Source organism: Lissotriton helveticus, chromosome 10 (genome assembly GCF_964261635.1).
Source record: "Lissotriton helveticus chromosome 10, aLisHel1.1, whole genome shotgun sequence".
NCBI lineage: Eukaryota > Metazoa > Chordata > Amphibia > Caudata > Salamandridae > Lissotriton > Lissotriton helveticus.
In genome coordinates this window covers 1,178,285,894-1,178,304,411 of record NC_136071.1, presented here as the reverse complement: position 1 = coordinate 1,178,304,411, position 18,518 = coordinate 1,178,285,894, and the positions used below count along the sequence as shown (strand labels likewise).

The 18,518-nt window shown below is 50.4% G+C and overlaps 1 protein-coding gene across 1 annotated transcript in view; it reads right to left on the bottom strand.

Moving 5' to 3' along the window:
* Positions 1 to 7,919: 7,919 nt before the first annotated feature.
* Positions 7,920 to 18,518, bottom strand: part of LOC144784914 (vitelline membrane outer layer protein 1-like) — a 28,184-nt gene continuing 17,585 nt past the window's right edge. Inside the window, exon 3 of the mRNA XM_078664026.1 lies at positions 7,920 to 8,745. Within this exon, the coding sequence (XP_078520152.1) occupies positions 8,448 to 8,745 (298 nt within the window). The 3' untranslated portion in view covers positions 7,920 to 8,447. The remainder of the gene's footprint in view (positions 8,746 to 18,518) is intronic.

Here is an 18,518-nt window from a genome sequence, read left to right as displayed (position 1 = left end):
CAGCACTTGACAATTGCACGTTTAACAGGTTATGAATTGACACTGTTCCAGCCACACATAGAAATTAGACGCTGCAACGTCCTGAATCCTGCTACACTGTTACCATCAGTTAATTCAAATCCAGACACACATGACTGTGTGGAAGTAGTTAACATTACGACAAAGCCAAGACAAGACCTGACAGACATTCCGTTACCAGATCCTGACCTGACACTTTATGTGGATGGTTCATGTATGAGAACTAGTACAGGAGAACTAGTCGCCGCGTATGCAGTGACTACTGACACCGAAGTTATTGAAACACACCGTATTGATACCCTGTCCGCTCAAGCAGCAGAGCTAGTCGCTCTGACACAAGCCTGTATACACGCCAAGAACCTGAAAGTTAATGTTTACACAGATTCACGTTACGCATTCGGAGTTGTACACGACTTCGGAGTGCTCTGGCAGGAGAGAGGTTTCATGACTTCTCATGGAACCAAGATTCAGCATGGTCTCCTTATTCAAGCCCTGTTAGATGCCATACATTTACCGACATCTATTGCTATCATGAAGTGCAAAGCACATACGAAAGTTACTGACATTATTTCTCAAGGTAATGATCTAGCAGATCGCACAGCCAAGCTTACAGCACAGACTCCAGACATTCCAGTTAACATGACACATACTCCAGATCCGACTACATGCATGACAGTTAAGGACCCTACACAAGACGTCATAGATATACAGTTACACGCTACTCCCGATGAAATCAAGAAATGGTCTGAACAAGGAGGGGTCCAGACAGATCAAGGATGGTTAACGAAGGGTAGAGCCACATGGTTTCTCCCCGATTCTATGGTTCAAGTCATTATCAATACCGCACATAGTCCAGCACATTTAGGAGAAAAAGCTATGTTAGACAGTATCCAGAACATTTGGTTCAACAAGCATTTACGAGCTGCAGCCAAGCAGAAAGTCCGTACCTGTATGATATGTTGTCAGTTTAATCCAGGTAAAAGTGTCCCGGTGGAACAAGGTGGTTTCCAGCCCCCTGACCACCCTTTTGAGGTCCTCCAGATGGATTATATTCAGATGGAGCGATGTCGAGGTTTCAAGTATGTCCTTGTAGTTGTATGCGCTTTGTCCAGATGGACAGAAGCATATCCAGTCCCAGATTACACAGCCGCGACCACTGCCAAGCAGTTGGTTCGTGAATTCTTCCCTAGATACGGACTCCCTAGAGTCGTATATTCTGATAACGGTCAGCCATTCTCCTCAGAGTTAATGAAGCACGTTTCCCTTTTGTTAGGATACCAGTGGAAGTTCCATTGTGTACGCCATCCTGAAGCAGCCGGTCTAGTCGAGAGACATAATCAGACCCTGAAAATCCGTATTGCCAAAGTTTGTAAAGAAAAAGGTGTGGACTGGCTAGTAGCTCTGCCAGTCGCTTTGTTTTATATGCGCATGGTCGCACATTCCAGATCAGGTCTGTCCCCGTATGAGGTCGTATTCGGCCGCCCCCCTAACATGTGGGGTACTCCTAGACCCCGAAGTATTACCGATGTTTCATGTAATATGCTGACAGATTACCTAGCTTCCTTGATGTCTGCCCTCAACTCATGTCGTTCACAGGTTGCCGCCGCATTTCCAGACAATACCGAGGTGGCACCGCACGAGATCGTTCCAGGCTCCTTGGTGATGATCAGAAATTTTGACAGATCAAGTCCGCTGGAACCACGTTGGAAGGAGCCACGTCAGGTCCTCTTGACCACCCGTACTGCCGTCAAGTTGGAAGGCAGGAAGGGGTGGGTCCATCTTTCTCATGTAAAACTTTTCAATGGATTGAAACCCGTCTCCAAGAACATTTCCCAGGATTCTCAGGATTTTAAAAACTGTCAAGATATTGTTTTAAAGGACTGTCCCGCAAAAGACATTACTACAACCCCTCCCTGGTTAGAGAAAACTCCGCAGCAGGAGTATAAGTTAAAGCTCAGGTCTAGTAAAATAAGTCAGTCAGTTTGATTGTATAAGTCCTCCCCTAGGTGAAACGGTTAGATTGTTTCTGACATGAATAAAATAGACCCCCATAGTGAGAGAGTCAGTAATAACTCAATTCAATGTATCGTTTTTCTGAGTTTCATATTATTCATCAGCATTTTGATTTCCTGCACCAGCTATGCGTTCTATCTGTATTTTCCAGTTCCTCATGTAAATATGTCTGCTAATGCTACAGTAGAGCACACGTTTAGTGATCTGCCTCCTCACGAATATTCTTACCGCCTCGCTATGCGTAACAACACATTTATCCGTATGTTACATTATTCACACCAGACCAGCAATGCCACTAATTGTTGGGTGTGTGGTCGACTCCCCCCTTTCCAGACACCGAAGGGAGTTCTGCCACTCTTTCCTTATCCATTCTCACATAATGGTTCGTGTGGAGCATGGTCCACGTTAACGTCATCCTCAACAGATATGTCTTTTCTTAACAGTACATGTTTCCCAGACAAGCAAGGTCTCCCCCACAGAACAGGTTTAGATCTAGAAAATGAAGTATATAATTTAGGTAATTATTCGTCGAATTTCATGGTCCTGAATGTTCAGTCTGATACTACTCCAGACTTACCTGCTATTTCAGTACTACCTGTCAAAGGCGAATTATGTGTCCGTAGTTATGGTTCCATACATGTAGGTCATAGTGAATGTACTACTGTTATCCAGTATAGTGACAGTGGGAAATCTGTTTTCAAAGCTTCACGTCATTCTTATTTTATTTGTGGTCAAACTGCATATGTTCGTCTGCCCCTCGATTGGGAGGGAACCTGTTACATTGCCTTCCTACTGCCACCTGTTTTCCTAGCCCCATCTGATTATCACCGAAACACACATCTAGTACACATTAGACATAGAAGGGAGTCCCCAATTGTCGATTATACTGAAACTACTCTAGAACAGTATACAGATTTCAATAAAGGTTTCTTCTTCTTTGTAGGACCTGTCCAGAATAGTAAACTGATCCGTAGGTTAACAAGAACCCTTGAAGCTGTAGTAAATGAGACTGCCTCTGCTCTAGGTAACTTAACCGAAGAACAATCTGCTATGAGATTTGTCGTTTTGCAAAATCGTCTCGTCCTTGACGTCATACTGGCCGATAGGGGCGGGGCCTGTAGAGTCATCGGATCTAGTTGCTGTATTTTCATTCCAAATAACGCGCCGTCTGTTTATTCAGCTATAATCAGACTCCATAAAATTGCCCATCTGTTACACCAAGATCCAGGCACCTGGACATGGTCCGGTTGGTTCTGGAATATAATTTCCGCATGGGGATGGAAAGTCCTGTCCTTTCTAGGTATTGCAGTAGCGATCATATTTAGCTGCTGCCTCTGTATACAATGTGGCCCTGCGATTTGCAGCATGTGTGCTACCTCTTGTATTCCTAGTCCCAAGCCCCGTTCTAAATCCCGTTCCAAGACAATTCGAGACGAGCAAATGGTACTGTATGAAATGATAGATGGTATCATGAAAATTGATGTTTCCTGATGGAAACGTAGTGACAAGGAGGGAATGTGGAAAAGTAAATTTTGCCATGTTCTGTGTCCCTACTCATCCATCATATGTTATGTGTGCATGACCAATATGCATATGTTATTCCCCATGTCCGATTAATGACGCAATTCCAGTTGTGTCCACCTCTAGTATGCTAGTTTCCAGTCCTCGTGAATACTACGAATATCAGGCCTATGTAAAGCTATGTTGCCACGTTTCTCAGTATGCACGTTATTCCATTATAAAGCCCCCGTTTCCAGGCCTCAAAAGGGCCCGGACATCAGATTCAGCTCCTGTCTCCTGAAAGCCTCGCTGAGGAGCGATACAGCCCCCACCTGTATCCTCGACCCTTCACTTACTCCCTGCCTCGCAGTGCCCGGTGCAGCTTGGTTCTGCCTCTGAGTCTGCCAAAAGTATGTTATAGTTCCAGCTATCAGTTCAGTCCTCCTTCTCTGCATTCCTAAGCTACTGAACTGCATCAATAGTTTCCGTCATTGTCTAGCCTATTCGGCTCCACGTTAGAGAAATACTGTATTAATGGTCATTTAATATTCTTCATCACGCACTACATATAGAATAATGCATGGTCCAGTCTTAGAGTCAAGTTAGCTTTTCCCCTCATGACTTCTAGTTTATATCCACATGTTCCCTAAACACCAGATACCAGATAGGGTTTAGGTACATGTCGCTCCGACCCTCCAGACTTTAGTCTCTGCTCCTAGCACAGAGTTCGTAGCCCCCAGCTTCTCCTAGTAATACGTCATTGCCAGTTTTCGCGCACCATTAGGTTAGAGGTCCCGGCTCCTTAGGTAGCCCCCTCCTATGTTTCCGCCCATTCATGACATATTCTGTTACGTTTGCACCACATGTCTATGTACACGCCCAGTTACACCTACCTTTACTGTTATCTCTCGCGACTGCTACGCGTCACGCCTTCTGCTCCACCCACTGTTACGCCTACTGCAATGTAATGCTATGTGTTTGCGCTATGTATATAAGTCAATGTATTGTTATTAAAAGTTAGCGCGCTCATCCCAGATCAAGCCCCGGCAGCTGCTGGGCCCCAGTTGTCCTGCTGGGCCCTGTCACCTCTGTTCCTATGCAGGTTGTCCTGATCCTGTCCTTATGCTGTAATAAACCTGCAGAAACTCCTACTACCTCGAATCTTGACTCTTATTTTATTGAGCTATCTGTTATTCATTCATTCATTCAAAAATAGATCCGGTATTATTTATTTATATACCACACTCCTGAGAGTTTATTTCAGAGTTATGTGACCGTTTCCTCCATAAGCTTCACTATTAGTTATTTTTGAAACTCTCTCATCCAAAGTGCACTGCACCTTTCCCCCTGTTTGTCTGTCCCTGGATTCTGTGGTGTTGTCTTCTATAAACCCATTCAAGATCTTTGTAAATACTTGTACCCAGGTAAGGGAGCATTCAATGTAACAGAGCTACAGCAGGCTTCTTATGATACTTACAGCATTCTTGAAGAGTCTCTTAGGACATGTCCATTTACATGAATACAAAATTATGAATTGAAAAACTAAAGGAATGCAGGTGTTCTTAATGGATTTTGGTACATTGGTCAAAAGGGTCTCGAATCCACCGAAAGGCTACATCTCCCACCTGCTTTTTGAATATTTTACAGTGTAGAAATAACAATTTGGAGAAACACAGGATCCCAAGAAAGAAAATTGGAGCTATTTGTTTGCTTGTGGAAACTGCAGGTGGACATTAAGAAATCGGATGCTGAGGAGGAGCTACGCTAGCGACCAAGATGGCCGCATAGGCTCCCGGCTCCGCCGACCTCCGCCGGAAGCTCATGAATCCTGACTCCCATCCTGAATTCCCACCGGACTCCCATGCAGCTGAAGTGTGCCTGATTCTAAAGGTGCAATCCCGGAATTTCTAGCTGCTCGGACGACGAAGATACATCGTGCGCCATTCTTGGCCTAACTCAGAGTTGCAGCCAGGGCCTCGAGTTATAACCCGGCCGGGTTGGAGTTGAACAACATCGGCCGCGGGACGTGGGTGGTTCCGGTCTCCCGAAGTGGCATCTTTCTTTTCCGTTTTGGATGGTGACCTGGTGGCAGCTTTCTCCTACAACTACGGCAGCTTTCCATATCGACTGCTTTGACCGGGGATCCGCTGCCCGGATGCCCCGTTGAGCTCCCGGGGTTGATGGGCTTGGTTCCTCGTTGTCGGCGACGGCACTGCGATCGTGCTGTGGTGGCACCCACAGTTGTCATCTACATTGCTTCTGCCTGGTGCCCCGGAGAAGTCGACCTCCGGGGTTCAGATACCCGCCCGGTCGCCCACTGAGGGGCGATGGAACGGGCCGAAACTACACCGTCGCTGCGCAATGTAATGGGCGCCATTAGGGAGATCCACAAACGAGTCACCGCCACCTTCCAAAGGATGGTCTTAACGGTTGACCACATCTGTCGGAGACCGGATTCCGACCCTTTGTTGGTCGTGAGCCGAGATGCCTTACCCGCGGAGCAAGCTCCGATTGCTACCGAGGACCCTGTGCGGACGTCGGACTTGGGAATTTCTTGCGACCCTAAGATGGAGGCGAGCGAGCCCGAAAGTACTGGTTGTGTGTTCTGCCCTCTGTCGATACCGCCCGAGATGGATGTGACTATTTCTGTACTTCAGTGTGTCTTCTCCACGGACTATTGGATTCATACCTCGCCTCTTTCAGAGAATGCTCAAAAACGCTTTGCTGACTTATCGTTGGTGGGCAGTGGACCTGCTTTGACTTTTGAACTTTGTCAGCGTTTCTCCTGGTATCACCCCTTCTGTGGCGACTTTGAGCCGTTTCTGTCTTTGGATGTTCTTGTTGTGATGGCGGTTCGTATGGTCAGGGCTCGCATGAAGAACCGTAGCGGCCTGGTCGTACTTGATGGGGTCTGCGTAATGGATCGTCAGGGCCAGGGCTGACTTTGCAATGTTTTCTTTTGGCTTTGCCGGGTTGTGTCTGTGGGAGCGAGGGCCGGATGGGATTCTGATTGTCTGGGTATTGTGTAACTGCTATGTTCGAAATGGGATGTGCTGCCTCTGTGGTGCTGGGGGCCGGGCGGGACGGTCCTTTCTCTGTTTGTGGCTCCCCTATTGAATTTTTATTGCTCTGCTATAACTTGCTTATCGCTGCGGTAGGGGATGTCTGCTTCTGGTGGGGGGATGGGAATCTGGGAGCCCGTATCGTTTTGTACCATATCTCCTCCTCCAGCTTTTCCCTTCCTTGGGGTGTAGTTTAGAGGGCGACAGGCACGCTGCTAGTGGGGTTAGGTCGTAGCCATCGGCAGGGGTGTAGGGTGGGGGGTTGTGGAGGGTTTTTTTTATTTTTCCTTTATTTTTTTCTATGACCTTTCTATTCCCTTTTCCTTTCTTCACAAGAAATGTGGCATACGCTCCTGATCTTTTGTCCATCATATCTGGGTGTCACACGTCCGATCCGTATATCCTGTATTCCTGGTGGGCGGGTGCTGTTGCGATGTAATGTGGTCCTTAGCATCTTATTGTTTTGCTTTAGCTTTAAGCTGGTATTGATCCCTTTTTTCGATGCCTATGATTGTGGTGTATTTCTTCAACTTGTTGGCCTGTCCCCAGCTGGATTGTATTTCACCAAATGACACCTGATATGTATATTTTCTTTCTTGTGTTATAATCAATAAAAATATATATATAAAAAAAAAAGAAATCGGATGCTTTACAAAGTTCTCGGACTCGGTACAGTTCTTTCACAGTCTCATCATTTCAGAACTGAAGGATTGTCACATTATATTTAACCCTTTGCATGCTGATGACGGAACCGCTCCGTCATCAGCTGCGGGTGCGCTGTGCTGATGACGGAGCAGTTCCGTTATGGCCCGCCCGGCACGCATGCGCGGCGCGAATTCCGCGCCTGCGCTGAGCGTTCTATTGAGCGGGGCGGGCCATGACGGAACCGCTCCGTCACAAGCACAGCGCAACCGACGCTGGTGACGGAGCGGTTCCGTCACCAGCATGCGCCCGCCGTATTTCCGCCCCGCCCCCTTAGCACTGCGGCGGAATAGCCGCCGCAGTGAAGGGGTTAAGTCTCCCTGATTTTTACAGATAATTACGGCCACAAAACATTCATTTTCTTGTCTGTACTTATATTTAAATGTGCATACAAACGGAAAATGGGTTGCTTTTTGAGTAATTCTAAATACTGTCTGCCATGACTGCCCAGTCAATAGATGTGTGGAGTGATAGGTAAGAGGGTTAAAAAGAAAGGAATTGTATTACAAGAGGTTTTAACAGCAGTACATATGCACAAGGTTAATACTGAAATTTGCATAATTTCATATAAGTTCTCTGATTTATCTTCTGCGGGTGTTCAACAGCACTGAAACCTGGCAGACATTCAAGCATGAGTGCATATTTATTGGTTAAATAAATGTAGAAATATACTCATTTAAGCATAGTTTTCACACAAAACCCAAAATAAATGTGGATAAATACAGACAGAAATGGCAACAAAATAAATACCATAAACCCAGGAGCCCTAATGTATACTAAAAGAAGTGATAGTTGTTTCTTATGCAACTAACAACCATTGACACAGCCAATAGTCCTGGCTTGTTTGTAGGTGTAATGTGACTTATATTTTATATCTGGATGCGAGGACAGAAGCAGCAAAATACAAGTCAATGGGCACACTAAGCTAAGCACAGATATTTTGCTCAGTGTTTTAAGCCACACCCTTAATTCTATTGGCCCCGCCCCTTTTAGAGACACCCCCCAGTTTTTTCATCCCACTTAAAACCCTGGTGTTAGGTTCAAAGGATGACAACTAATGCCAGCTGATCTATAATGTGATTTATTGCACATTGCAACGCCCCAAAGACTAGACCTGTCCAATCTACAAATCCAGACACATCACATTCAGATTTACTCGCAGCAGAAGAAGCGCACATCGTTGAGGGCGGTGTCGTCCACAAAGGCCCCACCGTAGGGCTCCATCTTGGTTTCGATGCCACAGATGCCACCGCGTGGACAGTCGCTGCTCCAGCCACCATACTGTCCGAAGTCTCCCACCTCCCCTTCAACGATGGCGCCCGAGGTGCAGCGGAACTTGATGGTGTTGGCGGCGGTGTCGTCCAGAGCACCCTGGGGTTCCTCCACCTTCAACTGGAAGGATTTCAGGTATCCAGCCGGGCACCACGTCACCCGCGACCATTTGCCAAAGCTGGAAAGAGGCACAATAGAACATTTCATGAGCAGTCACCATGTGGGGTTCAGCAACAGAGCTTTGAGGACCAAAAACATTGGACATCTGGATCAGAGCATTGCACAACTGGGTCAGAGCACTGCACATCTGGATCAGAGCATATCACATCTAGATCAAAGCATTGCACATCTGGATCAGAGCATTGCACATCTGGATCCCAAGCATAACACACCTGGATCAAAAGCATAGCAAATCTGGATCGGAGAACAGCACATTTGTATCAAAGCATATCCCATCTGGATCAGAGAACAGCACATTTGTATCAGAGCATGTCACATCTGGATCAAAGCATAGCACATCTGGATCAGAGAACAGCACATTTGTATGAGAGCATATCACATCTGGATCAGAGAACAGCACATTTGTATCAGAGCATGTCACATCTGAATCAAAGCATAGCACATCTGGATCAGAGCATAGCACAACTGGATCAGAGAACAGCACATTTGTATCAGAGCATATCACATCTGGATCAAAGCATAGCACATCTGGATCAGAGCATAGCACATCTGGATAAGAGAACAGCACATTTGTATCAGAGCATATCAAATCTGGATCAAAGCATAGCACATCTGGATCAGAGAACTGCACATTTGTATCAGAGCATATCACATCTGGATCAAAGCATAGCACATCTGGATCAGAGCACAGCACATTTGTATCAGAGCATATCACATCTGGATCAAAGCATAGAACATCTGCATCAGAGCACAGCACATTTGTATCAAAGCATAGCACATCTGGATCAAAGCATAGCACATCTGGATCAAAGCATAGCACATCTGGATCAGTACATAGTACATCAGGATCTCAAGATTAACACATCTGAATCACAGCATAGCACATGTGGATTACGGGCATAGCACATCTGGATCAGAGCATAGCACATCTGGACTTTAAAAACAAAGAATGGTTACCAAGACACTTTGATGTTTTCTAATAGTATTCTCTCTCTATCTTCTGCTCCAACTTTAATAAATAATTTATCTTTATTTCACATTTACTTTACATTTTAAACTAAATCTAAATTCCTTTTTATCTTATCAACTTATAATTACCAGTAGGTACAATATTGCGTATGTTTATATAGACCTTTTTGTATTTTCTATCAAAAATTTAATTGCTAGTATTGACACTGCTTGTTGCTGTGAATAATGGAATTATGTATGTATATGTATTGTATTGAATTCAATAAATCTTTAATCGGTAGATAAAATCACCATAAAAGAATGCAGTTCCATAATAATAAGATCAGTTGCATAGATAACAATTAGATCAGACAGGGCAGTTACTTTTAAAAACAAGAAGCGCATAAAACAATTAATCAGGTCGTTTCCCTCGATGCCCAGACAGCCCGTAAAAAGGATAAACAGCGAAAGTCACCCACTCCGTGGGTAGCGTCTTTAAATACATCAAGGCGGGCCTAGCCTGTTTAAAATGCAATGATTTCAACAAAGGGATTAAAAATGTTTTCTCGGTTAACTGAAGTAAAAGCAGAACATTATAAAACAGAGCAAATTCTGCAGCGACATATTGCCGCAGCCGCAGGGTACCCTTCCCTCAGGGTGAATCCACCCACATGGGGAAGTTAAAAAATGATGCAATTGATTAAACCTAAACCATCCCAGGAAAAACCTGATGTGCTGTGAGCGAACCAAGCCCAGGTATGCCTCCAACCCCTGGACAGTTTTTAGAAGCATGTGGCCCCTAACTGTTGGCTTCTGAAGTTCTAAGCTTTCTCTCTCCAAACGGGAGTGTTCCAGGAACAATCTTTTAACAGTTACCAACTCGTGGGCAGTAGGAACAGTTGGATTCATAAAAATATCAGGCCTACCTAGAGAGACAAGCATTTGCATAGCCAATAGCTCCTGCCTTTGGGCCCTTATAAGTGTTTAGGTATTCAGCACAATATCCTTGGTGCAACAACATCAAGTGTTGCATGGCTAAACACTTATAAGGTCCCAAAGGCGAGACCTATGTGGTGGTGGTGGTGGTGGCGGACGTGGTGGTGGTGGACGTGCTGGATGTGGTGGTGGATGTGGTAGTCATGGTGGTGGATGTGGTGGTGGTGGACGTGGCGGTGGTGGACATGGTGGTGGTGGTGGACGTGGTGGTGGTGATGGATGTGGTGGTGGTGGTGGACGTGGTGGTGGTGGTGGACGTGGTGGTTGTGGACCTGGTGGTGATGGATGTGGTGGTGGTGGACGTGGTGGTGCTGGATGTGGTGGTGGTGGATGAGGTGATGGTGGGCGTGGTGGATGTGGTGGTGGTGGTGTACGTGGTGGTTGTGGATGTGGTTGTGGATGTGGTGGTGGTGGTGGACATGGTGGTGGATGTGGTGGTGGACGTTGTGGACATGGTGGTGATGGTGATGCTGGATGTGGTGGTGGTGCATGTGGTGGTGGTAGTGGACGTGGTGTTGGTGGATGTGGTGGTGGATGTGGAGGTGGTGGGGGTGGATGTGGTGGGGGATGTGGTGGTGGACGTGGTGGTGGACATGGTGGTGGATGTGGTGGTGGTGGATGTGGTGGTGGTGGACATGGTGGATGTGGTGGTGGACGTGGTGGTGGATGTGGTGGTGGTGGATGGGGTGGTGGATGTGGTGGACGTGGTGGACGTGTTGGTGGTGGATGTAGTGGTTGTGGACGTGGTGGTGGTGGTGGAGGTGGTGGATGTGGAGGTGGTGGACGTGGTGATGGTGGGTGTGGTGGATGTGGTGGTGGTGGTGTACGTGGTGGTTGTGGATGTGGTTGTGGATGTGGTGGTGGTGGTGGACATGGTGGTGGATGTGGTGGTGGACGTTGTGGACATGGTGGTGATGGTGATGCTGGATGTGGTGGTGGTGCATGTGGTGGTGGTAGTGGACGTGGTGTTGGTGGATGTGGTGGTGGATGTGGAGGTGGTGGGGGTGGATGTGGTGGGGGATGTGGTGGGGGATGTGGTGGTGGACGTGGTGGTGGACATGGTGGTGGATGTGGTGGTGGTGGATGTGGTGGTGGTGGACATGGTGGATGTGGTGGTGGACGTGGTGGTGGATGTGGTGGTGGTGGATGGGGTGGTGGATGTGGTGGACGTGGTGGTGGTGGACGTGTTGGTGGTGGATGTAGTGGTTGTGGACGTGGTGGTGGTGGTGGAGGTGGAGGTGGTGGATGTGGTGGACGTGGTGGTGGTGGACATGGTGGTGCTGGATGTAGTGGTGGTGGAAGAGGTGGTGGTGGACGTGGTGGATGTGGTGGTGGTTGTGGTGGTGGTGGTGATGGACGTGGGTGGTGGTGGTGGTGGACATGTTGGTGGACGTGGTGGTGGACGTGGTGGACATGGTGGTGATGGTGATGCTGGATGTGGTGGTGGTGGTGAATGTGGTGGTGAGAGTGGACGTGGTGTTGGTGAATGTGGTGGTGGACGTGGTGGTGGATGTAGTGGTGGTGGATGTGGTGGGGGATGTGGTGGTGGACGTGGTGGTGGATGTGGTGGTGGACATGGTGGTGGATGTGGTGGTGGTGGATGTGGTGGTGGACGTGGTGGTGGTGGACATGATGGTGATGGTGGACGTGATGGTGGACGTTATGGTGGACATGCTGGTGGTGGAGGTGGTGGTGGATGTGGTGGTGGATGTGGTGGTGGACGTGGTGGACATGGTCGTGGTGGTGGAAGTGGTGGTGGTGGATGTGGTGGTGATGGCCACCTCACATTAAATATTGTGAAAGAATCCCTTGTTCGTAAAACATGTTTACTAGCGTCAGAAGAGAAGCGGGAAAACTTCCGCAGGCCCCACATGTGCTATAGGCTGTGGGCGCTAGTGGCATGTGTCATTATAATCGCAGCCTTCTTTATGAAACATTCCATGCCGCCAAGCAACGCTTGCAGCTGATTGGCTGTGGGCACAAGCGTGCATAAGCTTCCTCTCCCTCTCTCCACACCTCCCTCATCCGTGCCCTCCGCCTCTGGTGAGGAAGAGAGAGGGGAGGAAGGAGCCTGAAAGGCTCGGAGGAAAGATTCTAGAAAGAGGGGTGACTTGAAGGGAGAGACAAAAGGTGTAGAGAGAGAGGTAGGGGGTCGGGAGTGTAGAGAGCCAGGCGGGCTCTACCCTACAATGTAGCAACACTCATGCATCCACTCCACCCCTCAGGGCGGGCACGCCCCGAGGGTATAATAAACCCCGGGGAAGATCGCTCGTGGTCTTCCCGGCAACCTGAGCCCAGAGTGTCTGTCCAGTCATTTACGCTAATGCCCCCACGTGACAAGGCCCTGACCCCATCACCACATTGGCGACGAGGCCGGACTGCCCTGCGCGTGCAGGATAAGACGAGGAGTGTCGGCGCATCACGGAGCCCGCTCCCGCTCTGCTCCGGTCCGCGGCCTGCCCACGCGCCTTCCCGTCGGAAGCGCTTTCAGCTGGCAGGGCCGGGACCGCGGAGCGCCCAGGGTGAGTGCGCGATCATTGCCCCCCCTGCGAGCGCCTCTCGGCCTACCTGGCTGGTTGTCCGGGCGACGGCTGCCTGTGTCGAGGCATACGCCGGACCGTGATTCCGGCTGCAGAGGCCGGTGAGGCTCCGCGCCACGCCTCCGGCCCGCCTCATGTGCACCACGCACCTGTAAGTGCGTCAGGCGACGCTCTCCCCGCTCCTGAGCCTCTCCCTCAGGCGACGCTCTCCACGCTCCTGTGTCTCCACGCTCCGGAGTCCCTCCTCTCGTCGGCTGCTCCAGGCCCAGCGCGAAGAGTGCGAAGGGCGCGAACGAGCGCGAGGCGGCCCCCGGTGGCTGCCAGTGGTAGTGCACGCGCCACCATCTCCACGTGGCTTCGCCTGAGGAACGGCGCGAAGAGCGCAGACGAGCTTGTCAACCCCACACAAGGTGCAGACTGAGCCCCAATGGGTGTCACAGATAGCAAATAAAGTTCAAATCAGCATACAATAGCCAAATATAAAAGGAAAAAGAAATAAATTAAGAAATAAATAAATAAAGAACGCACCATGTCCCAGGAGGAGGGAGCCCCAGCGTTGCAGGATGGTGCACCAGCACAGGCTGCACAGCCTCCACCACCTGTCCAAGCAGGAAACATCCCAGCACAGGCCCAAGCCGCAACACCCGGTCCGCAGACTGGCCACCATGCCCATTCAGGCGCGGCGCCGTTGCCGCCATTCAGTGAAGCGTCTGACCCGGCCACTGCGGCGGTGAGATGGAAGGCGTGGGTTCGCAGGCTGAACCATTATTTCAAGGGCACCAGGGAGACAGATGGCGAGGTCAAGAGGTCCCTCTTGATCCTATATGGCGGAGCAGAGATAGACGAGCTCTTTGAGACGCTCCCCAACACAGGAGGTGACAGCGACTACGAGGCCGCGGTGGCCGCGCTAAATAAACACTTTGACCCCCAGCTAAACAACGATTTCGAAAAGTTTAAATTCAAACGGGCGTGGCAAACGGGCTCCGAGTCGGTAGACATGTTCTACGCACGGCTACGCCGGCTGGCGAACACCTGCCCGTTCACGGACCCGCGTGAGGAAATTCGGGATCAAATCATTGTGGGGTGCCGTTCAAAGCTGCTCAGGAAACTAATCCTGCGCCAACCAGGGATTTCGCTCGATGAGATCCTGATTCTCGCAAGGTCGCATGAGCTGTCAGACGTGAGGGCTGAGGAGATGGAGGCGGCGCTGTACACCCCGGTAGCTACCCCCGCACAGACCAAGCCAGTGCAGATCAAAACGGAGAGAGTGGAAGCAATCCACCGGAAACCTGCAGCGAGTGGCCGCATCAGGTGACTACGACAAGGAATTTGTGCGGGTACTGTGGAGAGGCCCACTCCGCCACCGCAGCGTGTGCAGCGAAAGGGCGCACGTGCTCCAAATGCGGCAGGATGAACCACTTCGCGAAGGTATGCCGAGGCGGAAAGTACAGACCGGCAGGGACAAGGCCGAGGAACATACAGAGGAGAATTCATCAAATGTCGCTTGAAGAGGATGCCGACCCGCCACCAGACAGCCATGCTCAAGAACGGCCTCAGTGGTACGAGGATGATGAAGACGACGAAGTCTACGTCGTCTCATACGTAGGCAGAGCATCCGCAGCGTCCACGCGGAGAAGACCCCCACCGATGTGTTCAGTCAAGGTGGATGGCACGACAGTACAAGCACTCATAGACACTGGGGCATCCGTGAATGTTATGGACTCCGAGCAGTACAACCAAATGATGCCGAGGCCCGAACTGGTACCGTCCCAAGCGAGAATATACACGTATGGAGGAACAGAGCCCATGCCGCTGCGCGGAGTGATCACGACAACAATCAGACAAGGGGAATACTCCACCGTAGCTAAGTTCCACGTCACGGAAGGAAAGAAAGGCACGCTACTAAGCTGCCACACCGCCGAGGACCTCGGATTAGTGTTTTTCGCTAACCAGGTGCACCAGTCACATGCAGAGTTCTTGATGGAGGAGTTTCCAGAACTGTTCCGAGGACTAGGGAAACTCAAGAACAAGAAGTTCAAACTACACATAGATAAGTCTGTGCGACCGACAGCCCTAAGGCACCGGCGTGTCCCGTTCAACCTGCGGCCGCAGGTGGAGGAGGAGCTGAGGAAGCTTGAAGAACTCGGTGTAATCGAGAAGGTGACCGGGCCCACACCGTGGGTCTCTCCACTCGTCGTGGCGCCCAAGCCCAAGCAACCTGGAGCTATACGGCTGTGCGTGGATATGCGTCTGCCAAATGTAGCGGTGAGGAGGGAAAGGCATATCACCCCTACCATGGATGACATCATAGCGGACCTCAACGGCGCCAAATGGTTCTCCAAACTCGATTTAAACGCAGGTTACCACCAGCTGGAGCTTGAGCCAGACAGCCGCTACATTACAACCTTCTCCACACACGTCGGGCTAAGGAGGTATAAACGACTAAGCTTCGGAGTGTCCTCGGCAGCTGAAGTATTTCAGAATGCAATCAGAGAGGTGCTATCCGGACTGAGTGGGGTCATCAACTTGAGCGATGACATCCTGGTGTACTCTGGATCGCTTGAAGAACATCACGTACACCTGAGAGCGACCCTCAAAAGGCTATCAGAACAAGGCCTGACCCTCCACAAGTCCAAATGTGCCTTCTACCAGGACTCGGTGGACTTCTTCGGTTACATCTTCACCCGAGAAGGCCTGAAGGTTGACCCCAGGAAGGCCGAGGCCATCCGGGCTGCCAGCACCCCGCAAAACCCCACAGAAGTCAGGAGTTTCCTCGGGATGGCAACGTATTGCGGGAGGTTCATCCCCAACCTTGCAGACCTGGCCGAGCCACTGAGGCTACTCACCCGCCATGACCATAAGTGGGACTGGACAGTGGCGGCGAACACGGCGTTCCAAGCAATAAAGAACAGCCTCCTGGACACCACAGTGATGGCGTATTTCCAGCCAAAGAGGAAGACTGAACTAGTGGTCGACGCAAGCCCGGTGAGCCTGGGAGCGGTGCTCCTTCAAGAATACGGAGCTGATGTCTGGAAACCGGTGGCGTATGCCAGCAAGGCTCTCTCGGACACCGAGACCCGCTATGCACAGATCGAAAGAGAAGCCCTGGCCATCAAATGGGCGTGTCAACACTTTCACTTGTACCTATGCGGCCAGGAATTCCGGGTGATAACGGACCACAAGCCCCTTGTGCCCCTATTTGCAGGATCAGCGAGGCTGGCCCCTCCAAGGATCGAGAGGTGGGCCGTCCAGCTACAGGGCTATAACTTCAAAGTCATCTTCCGCCCGGGGGTCAACAACCCAGCGGACTACCTGTCGAGACACCCGGACTGCACCAAACCAGCCACTCGACTAGAGGAAAGTCAAGAAGCGGACGCCTTTGTGCACTTGATATCAGAAAACGCGTGTCCAGAGACAATGACACTGAAAGAAATTGGGGAAGCAACGGAAAGAGACGAAACACTATGCCGAGTCAAGCACGCGCTCAGGGGAAACCAATGGGCGCACTTCCTGGATGGAATACATGGGCTCAGGCCGGAGGTCAGTCATGCCCGCCAGCAAATGTAGCAGATCAAGAATGAACTGAGTGTCGGGGATGAAGGTGTAGTCCTGCGAGGGCATCTAATAGTGATACCGGAAGACCTCCATCCCAGGATTCTGTCCCTCGCTCACGTCGGGCATCAAGGAATGGCCAAAACAAAGGCCAGGCTGCGGTGCCGAGTCTGGTTCCCGGCGATGGACCTCAAAGTAGAAGAGATGGTGAGGGCCTGCCACGCGTGTCTAATCACCGGAGGAGATCCCGCACCTGCCCCTGTTATAACGGAGCCCTCCCCGACGCTGCCCTGGACCAACCTGAGCCTGGACTTCGGGAGTTTCCCGGATGGTCGCCATACTCTGGTACTAGTGGACTCTTTCTCCAAGTTCCCGGTGGTGGAGGTGATCCCCTCCACAGCTTTTCCCCAAATCAAACGGAATCTAGACAAGATCTTCGCAACCATGGGATTGCCGGAGGAAATTAAAACGGACAACGGTCCTCCCTTTCAAGGCCGAGACTTCCAAGCCTACTTGGACGCCCTCCAAATCAAACATCGGAAAATCACCCCCTTGTGGCCGCAGGCCAATGGAGAGGTGGAGAGACTTATGAGGACCATTAATAGAGCCCTGAGGATTGCCGTAAGTCAAGGAGAAGATCCGGAATCAGCTCTAGACCGATTCCTGGGAGCCTACCGACAAACGCCTCACAGCACAACCAAATGTGCCCCGGCCCATTTACTGTTCAAAAAGGCCCCCAGGGACATCATCCCGTCCGCAAGCACGTGGACACCACCTGAGCGAGATGGGGACGCCATTCAGTCCAGAAGAGATGTAACCAACCAGAAGGCTAGTGCGGCCAGACGTGCGAAGACATCAAATCTACAGGAAGGGGACACAGTAGTGGTCCATGACCGACACCCCGGATGGAAGTATAGGACCCCCTATGAACCGGACCTGTGGACCGTTGAAAGGATCAGAGGAACCATGGTGACTGTCAAGAAAGGTGAACAAAGAGTCACACGAAATGTGTCATGCTTTAAACCAGCGAGGGGAAGAACAGAGGAACAAGGCGAGGAAGAAGAGGTCGGGCCACGACACGCCGGTCTGTCTCCAACAGCCTCATCATCAGTGAGAGGATCCGACGATCAAACGTCGGTCGAAGACCAAAGGAGAAGCCAAGATCCGTTGCCATTGCCGTGCGCATTGGCCGACAATTCCCCGACCTGCGGAGCGCAAGGAGAGGTGTCCCCGGCTGGGGACACTCAATCACCAAAGGGCCGAAGCCAAAGATACAACCTTCGGCCAAACCCTGGCCCAAGCCACAAGCTACGGGACTTTGTGTGTACCTCCCCCTGAAGACCAAGAACTGGTGATGAAGCAGACTGAAATGAAGGAGGGATGTAGAGAGCCAGGCGGGCTCTACCCTACAATGTAGCAACACTCATGCATCCACTCCACCCCTCAGGGCGGGCACGCCCCGAGGGTATAATAAACCCCGGGGAAGATCGCTCGTGGTCTTCCCGGCAACCTGAGCCCAGAGTGTCTGTCCAGTCATTTACGCTAATGCCCCCACGTGACAAGGCCCTGACCCCATCACCACAGGGAGGTGGAGAGAAAGAGAGTAGTCAAAAACAGGAAGTAAGAGAGCTGAGAAAACGAGAGAAGGTAGAGAAAGGAAGGGTAAAGAGACAGATGTATTGAAGTACGTTGTATCGGAGAACAGGAGAGTGGGTGGGAAGGGGTGGGGAGAAGC